At 31.0% G+C, this 20,095-nt stretch overlaps 2 protein-coding genes and 1 pseudogene across 2 annotated transcripts; 1 reads left to right on the top strand and 2 right to left on the bottom strand.

Annotated features, from left to right (window-relative positions):
• The first annotated feature begins 1,261 nt into the window (after positions 1-1,261).
• Positions 1,262-4,652, top strand: LOC120275089. Its single transcript, XM_039281582.1, has 4 exons — positions 1,262-1,531; positions 1,813-1,852; positions 2,660-4,148; positions 4,305-4,652. Exons 3-4 carry the CDS (start codon positions 2,763-2,765, stop codon positions 4,464-4,466), a joined length of 1,548 nt encoding a protein of 515 aa, XP_039137516.1. The 5' UTR covers positions 1,262-1,531; positions 1,813-1,852; positions 2,660-2,762; the 3' UTR covers positions 4,467-4,652.
• A 2,356-nt stretch (positions 4,653-7,008) lies between these two features.
• On the bottom strand, positions 7,009-11,122 carry LOC120276021 (protein NRT1/ PTR FAMILY 5.2-like). Its single transcript, XM_039282768.1, has 4 exons — positions 10,962-11,122; positions 10,388-10,605; positions 8,486-9,039; positions 7,009-7,993 (listed from the first exon to the last, which is right to left on the bottom strand). Exons 1-4 carry the CDS (start codon positions 11,086-11,088, stop codon positions 7,183-7,185), a joined length of 1,710 nt encoding a protein of 569 aa, XP_039138702.1. The 5' UTR covers positions 11,089-11,122; the 3' UTR covers positions 7,009-7,182.
• Positions 11,123-14,081: 2,959 nt separating this feature from the next.
• Positions 14,082-16,590, bottom strand: LOC120275172 (annotated as a pseudogene).
• Positions 16,591-20,095: the final 3,505 nt, after the last annotated feature.

Genomic DNA, 20,095 nt, shown 5'->3' with positions numbered 1-20,095 from the left:
AAAGAAAAGAAAAGACAATGAGAGACTAACTCTTTTATTAAATCGAATGTTGCGCATAATTTTATTACGATTAATGATCGAAAAAATTAAGATTATATTTGATAATCGTCACAAAGTCCTTCACCTTAAATTTTTATGAAACTTGGCCTTCCAACGTAATTTTAAAGCTTATCTTCATTTTAAAATTTTTAGACAATTTTAAAGCTTATCTTAATTCTATTAATACAATTTTAAAAATAAAAATTAAGATAAAAATTTTTAAATAATAATTTAAAGATCACACTCAACCATCGACGTTTTAAGAATCATCTACTATAAATTAGTCTCGAGATAAAATAATATGTACTCTTATTAATCTCTCATAAGGATTTTTTTTGTTAAAAAAATAAATTAAGTGATAATGTTTTATTTATTTTTATAAAAAATAATATAATAATTATACTTATATTTTAAAGATAAAATACAGGCAACAATTACTTATCTTTGTTTTCTTTAACTCACAAGTTTCCTGAAAGTCACAAACTCTAAATTAATATATTAACCAGAGATACTGGGCGTTGTATAAGAAAAGAAATCCCTTCTTACATATATATTTTTTCTAAATCAAACTCCAAACTAGTTATTTAAGTCATTTACATCTTTGTTATTTAGACCAACTCCAGTAATTAATAATCACTTAATTTTGATATAGAATATATATACACTCACATACATATATATTAATTTACAAATATTCATCGCAATTTATCTTCGTATCTCTTCATTCTCATGTAATGAATCCCTTTAGTCTCATATCGGTCATGAGATAGACTTCATGTATATATATATAAGTGGTGGGCATCATTGAAGGTTCTGACCAGGTGGTACTTTGAGTAAAATACTGTTGAGTGTCAAGCGCCTGGATTATCCGGAGTGACGAGAGCGTCACTCAAATTACCCAGACTAACAAAGGCGTCAGTCTTAGTGGAGTATTATAATGAACCCCTTTAATCTTAAATCGACTATGAGATAGACTCTTTGTATATATCCTCACCACTTATATGAATAACATATTGTCTTTGCCACTTGTGTGCATAACAGATTGTCTGTTGTCTCTTTAATTTCTAATCTCACCTGTATCTTTAGTATATATATATATATATATATATAACGTTAAAGAGAAAGAAAGAGATGGTATGATGGGAAATGGGTGGAGTTACTATTGAGCACACGTTTGCATCAGCTACCCACTTGCAATTTGGACACAAGCCACCGTTTTCTACTGTTCACAAGGCCTCACTCTTTCTCTCTCTCTCTCGCTCTCTCTTTGTCCTTGTCTTTCTCTTTCCATCCTTTTCAAGCTCCACAGTGTAAAATGGTTTACATCTTGCTTGCAAACAGCCAACACTTTTAGTCCCTACTTCCCCCTTCTCTTCTTCTTCTTCTTCTTCTTCTTCTTCACCATTGGGTGGCAACCAAGTGGAGCAATAACAGTTGAATATGTTTACTGAAACAAAAGGAAGATGAAATTATCCGGAAATCACTGAAAAAGGTTTGATTTTTCTCTTTTCTTATACGCGTTTTTCCTCATTCTCTCTCCTTGAAGGAATACTTGGTGCTCTGTGGGTCCTTTTGAATCCTTCTCTTTAAAAGTCATGGCTTTAGAGAAGACTAGTGGTACTTTATCTTATCTTAGTGGCTTAAATCATTGAGCAAAACAAGAAGTCTTCTCTTTCTCCATTTTTGGATTCTCTTAAAAACAAAGGAAAAAACTTTTTTTGTTGCTTTTTTTTTTTTGTGCTAAAAATCATATTTTTCTGCTTAACTTTACAGAGATTGGCATGGAGAGATTGGAGCTTTGGGTGTCTATGGAGTAAGAAACCTTGTGCTTTTTGTGATTCAGTATCTCTAGTCTTTAACTTTCTGATTAATTCTTCTTTTATGCATTTTGTGAGTTATTTAATCCATGTTGAATAGTGATCTGCTCTTCATTCTATTAACTTAGTTTTCAGTTTTTTATTTTACTTTTCATGGTGTTCTTGTTTGTATTCCTTCATGGTGTTGTAATGGAGAAATTTGCATTTGATAGTTCATGAAGCAATAGAATGCATTATATTGTCAAAATTTATTATCTGATTGAATCCTGTGAAAATGTTTTCCGGGTTGATCCTGGAGTGGCATTAATCCACTTCCATTATTGCCGTAATTCATTACTTACTATCTTCGGCAAGTCATTTACACCTACCTTCCAAGTTTGGATTGTCAGTAATTACAGTACCTTGTTCAGTGAATGTGCCAAACAAAAAAAAAAAGTCAGGTTTTAATTTTGCATTTTGTTATGTTGAAAAGGAATTTCATCAATGTGTGCCATGTTGTTTGTAAAGCACTAAATCAAGAAGAAGAACAAACTTGATATCATCCACAAACCTTGAGAAACAAAAAATGTGTGGATTATTTCAAAATTTTCATTGTTATTAGTGAGTTTCTCCATGTTCAAGGTCAGAATTTGATTGTTCTTTTGCATTTGTTTGTGTGATATGATGATCTCTGCTTCTTTCTCACTTATGTTTTGCCTATTACCGATAAATTTTTTTTTCCGCAATATCTTACATCTTAGTTGATGCATCTTTTTCTTTTTCGCAATGAGTTGGTGGTAAGATCTTTTCATAATGCTCTGCAGATTGATTTCATGAACATTCACTTTCATCCATATTTTAAATACTGCGACTTTGTGCGGATGAACCATAGTCCATTGCTTTAGAATCAAACAAGGAGTTAGTAGGATGAGTTTGAATCTGAATGCAGACCAACGGAATTGTCGACAAAGATGTAGAGAGAAATCAGGCCAGTGCAGTAACGAACTCAAACTTTCGGATAATGTCAGTCGTTGGCATTCCTTGGGTGTGTTGCAATCTAAAACATGCTTGACAGCTTCCTTGTTACACATCCCATTGAATTTGAGATCCTCTGAGTTCGTCTTTCAGAAAACAACAAGTGTGAATAATGTGAGTGAACTTATTTTCGAGTATTTCATGGCAGCTGGTCTCCGAAATGAAGATCTTAGTTCCTCAGGGAAAAATACTCATGATTCACCAGCGACTATTGTCAAGGCTGAGACCCTTCTAAATGATAATGTGAACCGATTCAGCCGAAGATCAGCTTATACCAAATGTCTAGAATCCCCTGAGTTAACTAATGGTTCAATGAAAAAGCTTGAAAAGGTTTCTGCATTGAAGAGTTCTGTATGTGGGTCAGATCAATCGAGCGAGCTCTTGCATGGTTCCATTTCCAAAGCATATCTTCGTTGTGTATGGAAAGATGGCTTGCCGAATTTTGTGTTCACAATGGATGATAATTGGGAAGAGGTGTTTGTCGCCAATCCTTATAAGATTGAATCCATTACCGATGAAGCTTTGGAGTACGCATACTTGTTCCATGCAAGAAAATGTCGTAAAAAGGGTACCAAAATTTCCATCACTGATTCCTGCGAGTTTGTTGCGAAAATGAATGTGTCCAGTTCACTTGTTCTAAACTCGAGCAGTTCTAAAGTCACAGAGACCAAGTTTGTTCTGTTTGTCGCTAGTGAAGACCGACCGATGGAATTAAAAATTTCATCCTCTGCTTCAATCAAAGGAAAGACTTTGTCAAAGAAGATGTCAAGTATATTCAAACCAGAATATTCATTCAACAAGCGTAAGCCAAGCTTTCAATATGATGAACTAGTAAAGCCACCATTTCTGTTCGAATTATGCAATGCTGATGGAATAGACTCAAAGAAATACCTTGAGTTTAATTTTCCTCCTAATCTCGAGCTGGCTTCTGTTGTTGTGAAGGATTCTCAATGTAATAGTACGAAGAACAAGCCGGAAATCGGTGGTTGGGGACTTAAATTTCTCAGAAAGGTTAAGTTGGACAATTCCAATACAACAAGGCAAAATGAGAAGATTGTGAATGTGATAGTGCCGGATGGTTTTCACGGTGGTCCGAACACCATAATTGGCGGCCCATCGAGTCTTATTCAAAGATGGAGGTCAGGTGGACATTGTGATTGCGGCGGATGGGATCTCGGATGTGCACTCACCGTCCTCAACCAAGTTCCATCTTCAGCAAAATCTTCTCCAGAGGAACACTCAAAAGAAGATTCTAAACCTGTTTATTTGTTTACAAAGGTATGTGTGTATATATATAGTATTGACTTCACTTAAATTTCTCGTATTCTATGAATGTTCAAGTAAGAATCTAATATAGAAACTAGCTCAATGTGATACATGCATATTGGTTTGTAACTATAATTTTTATTTGATTTTTTGCTGCAATTATTTCAGGGTGGAGAAAAGGGCGAACCGATACTGAAAATGGTGAATGCCGACGAGGGACTTCACTGCCTCTACTTCGATCGAACTCTTTCTGCTCTGCAATGTTTCTCTGTAGGAGTGGCTATCATACATTCCCAAACTCAAGCTTTCAATCAAAACTTTTGCAGGTAAAGAGAGAAAGGTTTTGTTTTTGTGGTTTGTGAAATTATAGGATATTAAAAAAAGAAAAAAAAAAACAAATGGAAAGGATTAGTTCAGTGAAATAGATGTGAATTTTTGTGTAGGTCTTGATCCATGTGTTTGTAATGTTAACCCTTGCTTTTTGTTTTGCAAAGTAATATATGTAAATTAGTACAAGTTCACAATGCAGTAATGGATGGCAACTTTTTGCTAATTTAGCAAGAGAGAAAGATGAAACATTAATAATAATATGAAACATTAATAATAATATGAAACTATATGATTTTGTTATAGTTTGTGATCTGAATTCTATTTGATATGGCTCGAAAAGTTGATACTATGACTTATGTGATTCTTCGAGTTGAAAGAAATTTTTTGATATGATTATGTTAGAGTTTGTGATATGCATTCAATTTAATACGGCTCAAAAAACTGGTTCTTAGCCTACCACTAATTTCATCGGGTGCGAGGGCAAAACTCCCATTTATAGACTTATTTAAAAAATAAATAAATAATCAAACAAGTAGCAGAGTTATGTTATAGTCGAGATTGAATCCACATCAATTCAAATTTTGGTCATTGTGGAACTATTTAAATATATTTTAGGATTTTTTAAGTGTGAATTTATGTGTTCTTTTATTTATTTATTATTTATTTGTTTCATCAAAAGGTTAGATAAATTTATGTAAATTGATTGGTGATAATTCTCTCAATTAATATTAAATTATTATATATATATTTATTTATATGTCCGACATCCTTAGCTTATGATTCAATGGCAATTGCTCAAATCATTGAACCAAGTCTCTTTATCATGTTCTTCAAGGCCCACATTTCTCTGCCTAGATTCCTTCATTCTTGTCTTTTGCTTGTTATTGCCCCTATTAAAATGTGTAATTAGTACATCACCAAAATAAATAAATAAATCATTGAGATGGTATGATTTCATGGAATTATCTACAAAAAAAAAATTGTAAAATAATATTATTTATACAAATAAGATTTTATATAGACTTTTTGAATATTGAAGAGAAAAACCATTGAAGTTATATATTCAGTTAAAAAAAAAAATTCATAAATGACAATGATCATTTGGAAAATTTTATTTTTAAAATAGATCAAATTTTATAAATTTTGATTTTGAGAAAGTTTATTTTTATGAAACTATGTACACTCAAACATTACCTCATCCTTTCTTTTACATTTATTTTAAGCATTATTAAGGATAACTCTTTCAGCAAATATATAATTATATATATATATATATTGGACAACGTAAATATGTCAGCATACAACCTATTTAGATTTCAACCACACATTTAGAGAGTTTAATTTTTGACATTTTGCATGAAAGTCGAATACCTTACCACTCGGTCATTACGGCACTCTGAGTTTAATCTTTGACATTTTACATGAAAGTCGAATACCTTACCACTCGGTCATTACGGTACTCTGGCTACATACTCTTACTCTTTATGTGCGTCATTTCATTCATCTTACAAAAATGATAAAAATTTAATTTGAAAGAGAATATAATTAAATATGAGTTTTATAGTAGTATATTAGTAATTACACACTTGTGTAGAAGGGTATAAAAATAAATTACCCTTTATTCTTGAACCAAAAAATAAGAAAATGAAGCTGGTCTTATGGTCCACTGACAGTTGTGGTTGCCTTTTTTCTGCTGTTCTTGTTTTTGGCAGGTCCATTACCTACATTATTGCTCTGCATCTTCAGAAACATTTTTCATGTCTTCCTCTTCCTTCAATCCTACTCTTTTATTATTTCTTTTCATCAACTCTTTATAAACACTCTTTTTCTCATCATTCTCATTGATTTATAAACCTCTAAAGAGTTCAAATCAAGATGGCTTCTCTTCTTTGCATGATGGGAAACAAGAAGAAGGTTCATGCAATAACTTGGGCAAAGAGATCATTGTTTGTTGTTGTTGGAGAGAAAAAAGGATTTATGTGTTCTTGTTTTCTCTCAATGAAGCAAGTTGTTTTCAAGGTTAAGTCTCAGTGGAAACAAGCATTGAGGTCTTCTTGTTCTTGTTCTTGTTCTTCTTCTTCTTTGAAGCAGAGTGGGGGTGTTAGGTTTGGGTATGATCCAGAGAGTTATTCTCAGAACTTTGATGATGGTTTTCTCAATGAACAACAGCACTTTGTTTCTTGAGAAAATTAGACAAAATGAAATGCCTTCTTTTGTTTTTCCTTGTTTCTTATTTTGGAGCAAATAATTTGTTTTCTCTTGGTTCATTGGAGTTTTGTTTTATGTATAAATGTTGCTATGTAACAAGATTAATGGAAGATATTGCTTAAAAAATTAATTGGCATACATTTTGAATGATGTACAATGGATATATATATTAATCAAAATGAATGCCAAATATTAAAAACAAAATTAGGCATCTCTAAAGATGAAAAATATACATAAAAGCAGATGGAGCTGTCAGAAGATGATGACCATGTAAGAACATTCTTCCATAATTACAGAAAACACCAAATCTGTTATTTTTCATTAGCAAAATAAGTTAAAACATCTATCAGCACAAAAAAAATAAAAAAATTTTGCATCCAAACACACCTTCATAATGTTATTTAAGTTTCAATTGTACTCTAAAACAAGAGAAACAATTACATATATATATATATATATGCAATCGATATCGAGTACATAACACAACGCCATTAGAGATCGACCGGTTTTACGCCTTATTAAAATCTTCGGCTTTGTAAGAATAAAACTTGCTAACAAGAAGGAAGACCAAGAAGTTCACAAAACTAAGAACAGCAAGGAGTGCATAATAATAATCCAAATGAGAAGCATTGAGGTTGTCCATCACCCATGCATTGTCATTCCTTCTTGTGATTTCAGTCACTGTTGAAAGTAAAACACTACTTAGAAAATTCCCAACTCCATAAGCTGTCAAAGAACAAGCTGTCCCCAAACTTTTCATGCTTTCTGGAGCTTGATCATAAAAGAACTCAAGCTTTCCCACAACCAAGAATGCATCTGATATTCCCATTATAACAAACTGAGGCAGAATTATGAATATAGACAAAGGAACTTGGCCGCCTTTTTCCAATCCATGCTTTCTTGCAACACTTAGTCTCCATCTTTCAGTAAATGCAGCAATCACAAAGATTAATGATTGAATGAACACTCCAACTCCTATTCTTTGCAGCAATGTGATTCCTCTGGGGTTTTTAGTAATGTTTCTCATGAAATTCACGAAGAATCGGTCATAAATGACGACTGAAACAAGCATGGATATTGTGAGAAATGCGGCGAGACTCGCCGGAGGGATTTGGAAATGAGGACCGATGTGTCGGTTTAATGTTGTTCCTTGCTTGATGAACAGAGTGTTCACTTGAGCTATCATTGTGCATGGGATGAACATTGTGATGATAATTGGAAGCATTCTGAAAATTTGCTTTGTTTCTTCTACTTGTGTCACTGCGCATAGAATCCATGGAGATGTCTTGCCATTTTTCACTGCAGCTCTGTTCAGAAATCTACATTTCATACATTAAACAAAGGTATTAGACTTTGATACCATATTAGATAGATTCTTTTGTTAGAAGTATAAATAATGAAAAGATGGGGGAAACAACTGATAATGAATAAGTACTCAATGAGATTAACTTATTAACACTCTCATGGTCAATGAATACATCATCACACCATCACACTAGAACAAATTAAACCAGTTTCTACTAAGATTCAAAATGATTAATCTTACTCAAATTAAGAATAGATAACTATACTCAAATTATAATTCTACTTTTTTACTCAAATAATCTTTACATAACTAGATAATTATGAGCTTGTGTTTATCAAAAACAACTCTATTTGCATAAAAAAGTAAAATTGAAATCATATTGAATTGCTTGAATGGTACTTATGATGAGTTAAACAAAATATCAAGTTTTGTATGTAATAAAAAGATCATGTGTTTATATGTATGATTTAAATATAATCACAATAAAAAACAGAGAAAAACCAACCTCAATGAATCAGTGGAATCAATTCTTGTCTTTGACTTCTTTGCGTACTCCTCCAAGTCAAGCTCATGAAGGTCCTTAGGATCACTAGGAACAACAACCCTCCACTTCTTCAAAGCAGCCACAACAACCTTAGCCATCCTTGTAAAAGGACTCCCTTGGGGGACCTTATGCCTATAAAAAGAAGTCCCAAACAAGAAGATACAAACAGAGACAGCAAGGCCAAGCAAAGGGATACCATAACCAAGGGACCATCCCACATTATCTTGTAAGTAAACAAGGACAGTGTTGGCAAAGAGAGTGCCCAAAAAGATGCTAAACATCCACCAATTGAAGAAAGAGAGCTTGTGAGTCCTCTCAATGGGATCAAAGTCATCAAATTGGTCTGCACCCATTGTTGAGATGTTTGGTTTGGTGCCACCATTTCCAAGTGCAAGTATGTACAAGCCAGAGAAGAAGATGGCTAGTTGCATTGTGGTTGCTGGTTTGCATGTTGTTGCACAAGGTGGTGGCCTTAGTGATGGTATGGACACTGCTATTACCAACAAGCACATTCCCTATTGCACCACACCATAACAAGTTAATTTTTTATCATATAAAACAAAGTTTATATATATATATATATATATATATATATGCGCGCTTGGGCATGTTCATTACTATATATATGTTCGTGATTGTCTCTATAATAAAAGAGTGATACTGCATTTCTTTTTCAAGTCAAACATTAAAAGCATTTATTATTATATTTCTAGTTAAGTTGGGAATTAAGGAAGAGAATATTAAATTTGTTATGGATTTATGTATTTATAAAATTAAATATAAGTGAATATGTTCTAATGAAACATCAACTAGTAATTAAATAATTTTTATAAAAAAAAATATATTGTTATTTTAATAATATCTATATTTATAATAGTAAAATAAATAATTTAATTTTTTTTTCCATCAATACTAATTGATAACATTTAATTCTATTTAATTATTATATATATATATATATATTTTTAAAAAAATTGTTTCTATTTCAACCAAGTACAGTACTATGGATTTAATTCTAGAGTCAACACTTATCTCTTTGCTTCAAATATTTAGGAAAGAAAGGTAAAAGTGTGGTCTTTTTTTCAACATTGGTGAGCTTCTTTTCAACATCAAGGGGCCATTCATAACTCTTCATAAAGATAAGTCAAAGTGAAAGTCAAAGTCAACAAGCAAGCTCACTAATTGTTGGCTTGGAAAACTAAAAGTCCATAGATGCCAAAAGAAAGAAAAGAAAATTCACAATGAATAAATCAATCAAATCAATCATATTTGTGATTAGTCCAATATTTAAAAAATAAAAATAAAAGTTATTTTGTGTTCTAGATGAACATTGCTACTTGCAATTAAGTTCTCCTAAACCATCTCTTAACTTTCTTTTATGGAGTTTAAATATCGATGACATAATAACCGTCTATTATTAACATAATATATTCTATTTGAAAACATTACACTTACTACTTACACTACTTTTATTTTACTCAAATGAAGAAGTAAAAAATATTTTGAAAAAACGTTATATTAAGATCAATGCATAACTTTGTTTCTCATCGCATATTTCTGTTTTTATTTAAAAATATAAAACTAAAATAAAATAACTTAAAAATTCAAAATAAATATTTTTTTTTAAGTAAAAGATAAAGTAACCAACGGATGAGGAGCCCAGCAGTACCCTGGGTCCCCTCGTGTTGGGGAGGCGGGAGTTTCGATTCCCATGAACCGCACTCCCCGCTTTCCAGAGGGTGAGGACGTGGCGGCGATACCCCTGCCCCACGTATATCCCTGAGGGTTGGCGCTTGTCGCCCTACCTCAAAAAAAAAAATAATAATAATAAAGTACTGAAGCCAAAGTTAGTAAAATTCTTACCATTACATAAATTACAGATCCCGCAACAAAAGTCCAATATCTCCCAAGATAAGCATCGGCAATATAAGCACCAACAAGAGGAACTAAAAATACAGTCCCTGCCCAATTAGTAACATTATTGGCAGCCTCAACCACTCCTTGATGAAGTCTCTTTGTCAAATAAATAAACAAGTTCGATGATATCCCATAATATGCCATCCTCTCAAATACTTCATACACTGCATCCACACCAATAGAATGAGACACTTATATATTCTTATTTACATCAAATATTAAGCAAATATGATGAAATATTCAATATATATAGCATTATTCTCTCAAATATATATTTCATACAACGCATGTGCATATACATTCTTTTCATAATATTTATGTTAATAAAATAAAAGATCTGACTTTTATATGAAATAAGAGACTCAAAATCATCTTTACAATAAGAGAATTAGTATTTTATTTTTTTCTTCTAAATCAAAGATTGAGAGAAATCCATGACTTGCTCACATGTTTTAAAGAAAAAAAGAAGAAAATTAAATCAAATTAAAAGACTTAAACTTATATATTAAGATTTACATACCTACAATAAAAGAACAAGCCTTCCATCCACCTCTCTTAGACCTAAGAACAGGATTGCCCTTGAGATCAACGGTGCCATCCTTAGTGAAGTGATGATCTCCTTGCCCATTCTCTAAGTTCTCTGCCATTGTTATTCAGTGAAGAATAAGCTTTGCTTGTATTTCTTCATATTATATAGTGCTTGTTTTTGTTGAATGCTAATTGGTTGTGATAATTAATTTGTGTGTGATATTTTAGTTGGAATAAATTGCTTGATATGTTTCTTTTTCCATCATTTAATGGAGTATTGAACTTGCACACTGGATGAAATTAACTTGTCATGTCCATTGTGGACCATGTATTGCAATATTTAACATCATCAATGAGGTGCCATTTTTTGGCTTGTTATTTGCGCATTTAGGTTGCATATTGATAGGTGTGAAATCTCTTAATAAATAATAATTATAATAATATTTTAAAAATAATAATGAAGGTTTTAATAAGTTTAAGCAATTCGGCAACTTTAATTTATATTACATTAATCTTATAGAGTGTTTTTCAACTATGTTGACTTGGATGCTTTTTTTTATTATTATTTTAAGGAATGTGATTTATTATTGTTAATTAAAAAATAAAGGAAAAAAGAGTTGAAGAGAAATTGCAAGATAAAAAATTATTGCCAAATTATAGTAAATAAAAAGGATAAATAGTGATTAAAAATGAAATAATATATTAATAAGGGCATCATAATTTATTTTTAACATCTGTATTTGAGTTAATTAAATTAATGCAAATTTTGCACCATTAGTTTTTATATGAAAATGTTAGGCATGCATCAAAATAAAACAAGACTTGATAGCCTTTAAGAATTTATAGACATTAAGTAGCTAATTAAATTGCTAATACTTAAACTTTTTATATAAATTAATATAAGTAAAGCATTTTATAATAATAAAAATATTACTCTTTATGAAACCATAAAAATATAAAATATTTAGTGATAAGTGATTGATCAAAAAGGATTCAAAAAAGTGAACCATTAGATTATCTAATGGTATAATACCAAAGTATGAAGGGGGAGGTCATGAGTTCAAATCTCTCACGGTGATTATTCACTCGTCTTATTTCATACACTGTTCACCCTGAATTTCATATATTATTTTTATATCTATCATACTACGATCGTCAGGGATCTAGTCGATCTAATCTTGTTTGATATTATTTATATTCATAAAAAAGGGCGTTTATCACCTATTATTAAAAAAAAAATTCCAAAAAAAAGATCATAGTATAGTATAAGTCAAAATCCCTTCTTTTATTAGGCAAGTAGTAGTCATCGTCCTAATGAAGTTTGGCGGTTGCTTTAATTATATATATAGTGACATTGAATTAATTAATTAAAAATGTCAAACTAATTTATAAAAAATTAGTTCAAAAGAAAACTTTAAAAAATACAGATAGAACATAATAACTTAATAGATATATGAAATTGAAATTTATACTATGTTGTTCGTTAGGGTTTTTGAATGAATGATTGTGGTTTATCCACTTTTTAAAAAAAAAAAATTTATACTATGTTTTTACATGCTCCCCTTTTCTAAATTATACTATTTTAAAAAATTGAAATACGATGTACGTCAAGTTTGATTTATATTTAGATTCCGAAACTTATTTTTATTTTATGTTTTATATTAAATTTAGGTTTTATTATTGTTTTCTTTTATTTTAGGCTGCAGTATTTTAGTTATTATATTCAATTTTGTGAACGCCATAAAACTCTTATAATTTAGTTTTATAAATATAAGTAAATCATTTTTTATTTTAAAAAAACCACTACTATAAATAAAATTGTAAAAGATACAAAATTTTAATGATATGTGATTGGCTAAAATGTCTAGCAAAAGTTTCTAGAAAATGATTAATCATAATGTAAGGACTAAGGAGCTATCAAAATCTACATCTCCATTTTCATTATGCAAGTAAAAGTCATTGTCTCACAAAAATTCAATTTTTTTTTTTGAAAACTATTGACTTGTTTTGGCCTTTTGGTTAATATACACACATAAATATATAGCGACGTTGAATTGATTTTTAAAGTATCAGCCAACTCAAAAAAGAGTTCATCGATAACTTCTTGAGTTTAAAAACAAATATAAAAACAAAAATGTCTCATTCTTATTTCTAAAAAATAAAATTTAAAAACAAGATCATAATAACCAAATAAATATATAAAATTAAGAATTATACCATTTTATTACACCTTCAAACTCTTATCTTCTACATTATATTATTAAAAAGTTGGTGTAGGCCGTGTCAAAGTTTGATTGATATTTAACTTCATAAGCTTATTTTATTTTATTTCTTTATTTTAAGCTTAGGTATTTTGGTGATCATTTTTCCTATTATAAATTTGACTATTTTAATGATAAAATTCAATTTTGGTCAACCTAAAATAAATAAATAAATAAATAAAAATCTTAACACATGTATAATTGGTTTTTTTTTTAAAATATCTTTTATAGGAGTTTTCTACTTGCAATAGATCTTAAATCTATTTGAATTTTACCGTAAGACATTAGCTCTAACAATACTGGCTCATGAGTAAAGCTTAGTTTGTAAGACTTTCATTACTTGAGTAAAAACACTCTGAACACAATAGTGATAAAAAGTTGCTAGTGTAAGATCCCAGTATACAATCCAATCCTTGTACCATAGGATGGAAACGCATGGTTGATTAATTTCTAATCATAAGTACACCCTGATTATACATGCACTTGTTATATTAATATAAAAAAAATCTAGTTGATTTTTTTACATATTTCCTTAAAAATAAATTTATCTATGCCTTAATCAAGTGATAATGATTAATTTAAATCTATTTGCACCATTTTTAATTGAATAGGAGTTAGTTAAAACCTCTTTCCTTTATTTTTGGACATAAACTATAATAATTTTAGTTAAATGATAAAATATTTGACTTTCTAAAAAAAATTTGAGAGTTCTACGCTCTCTCTCAATGTGTAATTAAAACTGTAAATAAAATATTTGTGGTAGTATGTCCACATTGTAAAAATAATAATAATAATAGTAATGTACATACATACATGTATATATAATATACACAATATTAGAGACAATGATATTGTTATAAAATAACTGTTTTCATTCCTTGGTTTTTGGGAATCATGAATCACCACTAGCTGCAATCTTTGACAGCATGACACTGGATTGCTTCATTTCAATCCCATGGTGAACAACATCAGTATTATAAACATAGTACTTAGAAACAACCAAAAAGAACACCAGATTAACACCACTCAGAACAGCAAAAAACAAGTAATAATAATCCAAATGAGAGCTATTCAAGCTATCCTGAATCCATCCTTTGCTTCCATTCCTCTTTGTTATTTCTGCCACTGTTGATAACAATATGCTACTCAAAAAATTCCCAACTCCCAAACTTGTTGTGAAATAAGATGTCCCTAAACTTTTCATGCTTTCAGGTGCTTGATCATAGAAAAACTCAATCTTAGCAACATCCACAAATGTATCTGCAACTCCCATTAATGCAAACTGTGGTAAAAGTATAAATATGCTAAGCGGAATTATCGCCTTTTTGATCGGTAAGACCGTATTGTTTCGCCACACTTAGTCTTTTTCTCTCCACCAATGAAGCAGTTAACATGATTATTATGTGAAGAACCATACCAATTCCCATTCTTTGCAGCAGTGTGATGCCTCTGGGATTCTTCGTGTATTTTCGTATCACCGGTACGAAAAGGCGGTCATAGAGTAAAAGGCTTATGAGCATGAAGAGTGTCACGAAGGCGGTGAGACTCGCCGGAGGGATTTGGAAGTGCCGGCCGATGTTTCGTTCTAGCGTCGTTCCTTGTTTGATGAAGAGAGTGTTGATTTGAGCAATCATGACACTTGGGATGAATGTAACTATTAGCACTGGTAACATCTTGATCATTTGCTTTGTTTCTTCTACTTGTGTCACTGTACATAACTTCCACTCTGTTTCTCCATCCCCTGTTTTTACAGCAGCTTTGTTCAGACACCTGCAAATATGTATTCTTAGTAAAAGAAAATACACTGTTTCATTGATTGTTATATTCAAGTATAAGAGTACAGCTCTATTTATACACAGAATTCTAGTTATATTAGATTTATACAAAGATCATCCAGGTATATTTTCACTGGTTTTTTTAATACAAGAAATGTTTCTAGAAGAAGATTGATCTATAGTTTAGGTGCAGAATAAGTTATCAAATCAATTCTTGAATCATATAAATAGATCAGATTGCAACTTTGAATATGGAATTCAAAGGGATCAAGAAGAAAATGATACTTTGAATCATATAATTTAAATGGAATATATGATCAACCAACATTTATCAAATCTGAAAAATCAAAAAAAGGAATTTTTATTTGACATCTCCAAAGCTGTATGTTCTTATAACTCTAGTCATTGAATCAAATTAAACTTTAATGAATAACTAATTGTAAGATGAATGTGAGAATTCATACCTTAAAGAAGGAGTGGAGCTGATTCGAAACTTGCCAAGTCTAGCATACTCTTTATCATGAAGTTCATGAAGTTCATTAGGATCATCAGGAAGTGGAACATTTGATTTCCTAATAGCTGCGACTAAAACTGCAGCAATCTTTGTAAAAGGACTTCCAGATGGTAACTTGTGTCTATAGTATGGTGTCCCAATTAAGAAGACAAGAACAGAGAACATGAGACCGAAAGTCGGTAACGCATAACCGACTGCGAAACCGACATGATCTTGAATGTACACAAGGATACTGTTAGCAAAGAGAGTGCCAAAGAAAATGCTGAACATCCACCAGTTGAAGAATGAGAGCTTTTGAGACCTTTCTTTTGGGTGGAAATCATCGAATTGATCGGCTCCCATTGTCGATATGTTCGGCTTTGTTCCGCCTGTTCCGATCGCAATTATGTACAATGCACAATAGAAAATTCCCACTTGAAACTTACTTGCATGGATATCACATTCATTTTGTTCGTTGCCGCATTTTGGCGGTCTTAGTGACGGAATCGAAACGGTTAAAGTTAGAAGTATCATCCCCTGTATCAAACTCGATGCTATGGTAAAGATTCAATAGAGAAAATTATAAAAGACAATACGAAAAAGATGAGTACCATGAGATAGATGATTGAAGAGAAGACGAAAGTCCAGTAACGACCAAGAAAAGCATCGGCGATGTATGCGCCGATGATCGGTGTCATCCACACAGTTCCAGCCCAGTCTGTGACATTGTTTGCAGATGAAACAGTGTTTTCATGCAGCTTTGTGGTGAGATACAACACTAGATTTGCTCCAATCCCATAAAATGCCATTCTTTCAAACACTTCATATCCTATAAAAAAACCAAACAAAGAGTTATACTTGTTCTTATTGATATATTGTTGTATGATAAAATACGAAAAATTCGAACACTTGAGATAAAATTGGAAGAAGGCTTGCCTACTATGTAAGAACAAGCTTTCCATCGGCCTCCCCGGGATCGAAAACAAGGCCGGCCTTTGAGATCAACAGTGCCATCCTTTGTGAGCTCATGATCACATCCATTGGCAACCTCTGGAAGCTCTGCCATTGGAGTTAAAGAAGGAGATGGAGATGTAGTTGGGAGTTCATGTGGATGAAACCTTGGCCTCTTTATATAAAGCAAGTGGCAGTTGAGAAAAAGAGAGGTCATTCCATTTGCATGGGATATTTTCACCTAAAATTTGGTTTGTTTACTGTGAAATTTCCACCTAAATCAAACCTATCAAACCTAAGTAATTAGGTAAAAAAACACTAGTACTAAAAACAGTTGAGTTTGATGATTTAATCTTGATTTTACAGAATTGAGTTTTTTGTTTTTTTAGCATCACAGTGAATTTAACTTGAGCCGAAGTACATTTTTTTACAAGTTCAGTTTGAATGGTTGAGAAAAACTAAACTTGTACTAAACTGATTTGAGTTAAAAAGTCAAATAAGACAAATTTTTTTTTACATGATTGAGTTAATTTGATAAATTTATAATATTTTTATTATGGATTTTTGAACATCTTAAACATAATCCGGATACAATAAGAAAGTTGATATATTTTTTTAGTAAATAAGCCATTTCAATTAAAAGAAAAGAGAAAAATTGATATTTTATTCTGCTCTCAAAGTTAAAAGTTAAGATTTTATTTTGAAGAATTAAACTCGAATCAAGCTGCATTTTTTTTTAAGTTTGATCCAAATGGTTGAATATTAAAAAAAAATCAAATATTTTCTGTCTGATTTACTTGATCGGTTTTATCGTATTGATTGAATATACTAAGTTTTTGTGACACATTAATACAAAAGATAAGGGTTAAAAGGTTCATATCATGAGGGCAAGTAAAACAATCATATAAGACTAACTTCCAAGAACTTGAGTTAGGTATATTGATTCATCCAATGTGAAAACCTTTGGATTGATATTAACAACATCATCTAATAAAGGATTGCCATTGAATTTTAATGCTAATTATTTCATTTTCAATCACTATATCCAAAGAAAGCCTTTTATTTTATTTTTCAGCTGTGTTATTGTAGTTACTTTGGCAAGCACAAGCCAAAATAAAAATTAAAAACAAAAAATTAAAAATCAAAGCAACCAAGAAAGGTATATAACCTTACAAAATTCATACTTGGTAAAATATTTTTATTCATTTACAGATATATATATATATATATATATATAATTAAATATTATTGAAAAATATGATAAAAATAAAATAGCTTTTAGCACATAATATTTTTTTATAAGAATTATATTTCTTAAAAAAAAACTTTTGGTTTAGTGACACTAGTCCCATTAAGAAAAACATTGCTTGTAAAACACTCGTTATCTGGTTTCTAAATAAATTGAACATAATGATAATAAAGATCCCGGTTGTGGATACAGTCTTGTAAATCAATTCTCCTGTGTCAACCAAGAATGCATGGGTGTTATTGTGCTTATTTCCCTGATTGTATATGTTTTCGTCCTGTATATATATATATATATAAAAAATTACGATCAAAGCAATATATGATTATTTATTTAATTGAGAAATAATGTTTGAGATGGTAAGTATTTAGAACCACAAAATCAATTTAAATTTGAAGATGGGTTTAGGATAATTGGCTAAATATTATCAAACAAGAGAAGGAGAAAGAAAGTGAATGCATGGCCATAAGTCCAAGTAGAGAAAACTCATTTATGGCCACAATGAAACAAGGTCCCTCCACATTAACAAGTGACAAGTGTCAACTTTAAGAGGACCCTACAATGTTTGTACTATTGAAATTAATGGTTCAAAACACTTGGAACATTTTGATTGGAAGAATAGGATTTTATATAAAAATAAAAATATTCATAATAAATGAAGGGTGCGATGCATGAGCCATGTGGTGGAGATAACACTGAACTTTGGATGAACTCAATTACTCCATGTATCAATTTAGTGATATTTGTACACTTTGTTGGGTTTGACCAAACTTGACAGCGAGATGCCAGTTTAGTTATTTTATTGCAAACTTCAGTGTTTTCTTGGTGGACCCTGCTGGATGGGGTACCCTAACTTGAAGGGAAATAGTTGGAAGTTGGTGTGGCTCAATTTAGAATTAGGTCTCATGATTAAATAAATAGGGTTTTATTAGCCAATTCGATTAAAATTTATGTTCAGTTTCAATTAGAGTTGTTAAAAAAAATTAAATAATGCCAACTATAACATCTGCCCTTTCAAAATAACGATGCAGGTTTGATTCCTGGTGTTCACGCCTGTTTGCCTGTAAAATAAAAATATATGACATAATTTTATTATATAGGAAGTGCAAATAATTATTATTGAAATTATAATATATTTTATTTTCACAGAATGAGTGTTTCGTTAATAAAATTAAAAAAAATTATGGAGACCTGCCAGTTGGTGATCGAATTATCGGTGGATTAATAGCTGATTGCTGGAGGTCAGCCAGACCACCAGTGGAGCGCCGATGTGTCACCAGAGACCAGTCGGTCAATGGCCGAACCACTAGTGGCCGGTCGCCAGAAGCCAGCAGCTAATAGACAACCGGCTGCCAGTGGACCGGTGGCCGGCACCGGAGGTCGGTCGGACCACCGGTGAACCTCCGCTATATCACCGAAGATTAGCCGACCGATGGCTAGAGGTTGGATAAAAAAAAGAGACTTTTTACAATAAAAAAAGGAAATATTTTTTATACCATAATACATATTTTATATCATAATTCTATACTCTAAAATAAATACCAAAACAACCCATATGGCAATATGCCATAATTTTTAAAAAATATTAAATTATAACATATTATACAGATTATAACAAAAGAGTGAATGCACAGCTATTTAACTATTGTGAATGGTTCCATCCTTGCATGTGAAAATTAAACGGAAATCAGCATATTTATGTTTTACTGTTTTTAATTATGGGCAAAAAGTAATCGACCATGATTATTCAAAATGCCATTATGACCACAATATGGAGGTAAACCCATGGGACACCCTTTTATCAATAAATAAATAAATAAACACTATGTAACTTTATCACATTGAAAAGACTATACTTTGAAGTTACGGTAAATAAATAATGCTTGAGTTATAGACAGATAAAGATCTTAGATGGTAACACATACACATGAAAAACCATTTATAAGTTAAATTAACATGTTATTAATAACTATAAAAAATTAACAAAAAGATATAATGAAATACCCTAAATACCCTTAATTTGTATTTTGTTTTTATCCCCTTTAGCAAGCCGATAAAGTACATCATGTATACCATTAATTCTCATGATATATTAATTAAGTGAAGGATTAGATGTTATATATGAAGTGAAGCCTTATTAGTAACCACAACTAAATTAATCTACATCTCTATAATGTTATAGTGAAGCACAAAAAAGATACCTAGGGATGTATAATGACAAAACATACCCTTATCTTAATATGCATTTATTTAATTTATCTCCATCTTTTAAGTTCCTACAATGAAGCATCTATATATAATGATGTACATCATCATTATATGTTAATGCATCCTTAAAATATTATTAAGGTTTAGACCATAGCCATCCAAAAAAATTAGATCCTAGATCTAGAGGTGTAT

The sequence above is a fragment of the Dioscorea cayenensis genome, chromosome 14 (assembly GCF_009730915.1).
Source record: "Dioscorea cayenensis subsp. rotundata cultivar TDr96_F1 chromosome 14, TDr96_F1_v2_PseudoChromosome.rev07_lg8_w22 25.fasta, whole genome shotgun sequence".
NCBI classification, from domain to species: domain Eukaryota; kingdom Viridiplantae; phylum Streptophyta; class Magnoliopsida; order Dioscoreales; family Dioscoreaceae; genus Dioscorea; species Dioscorea cayenensis.
This window is presented reverse-complemented; position numbering and strand designations above follow the sequence as displayed.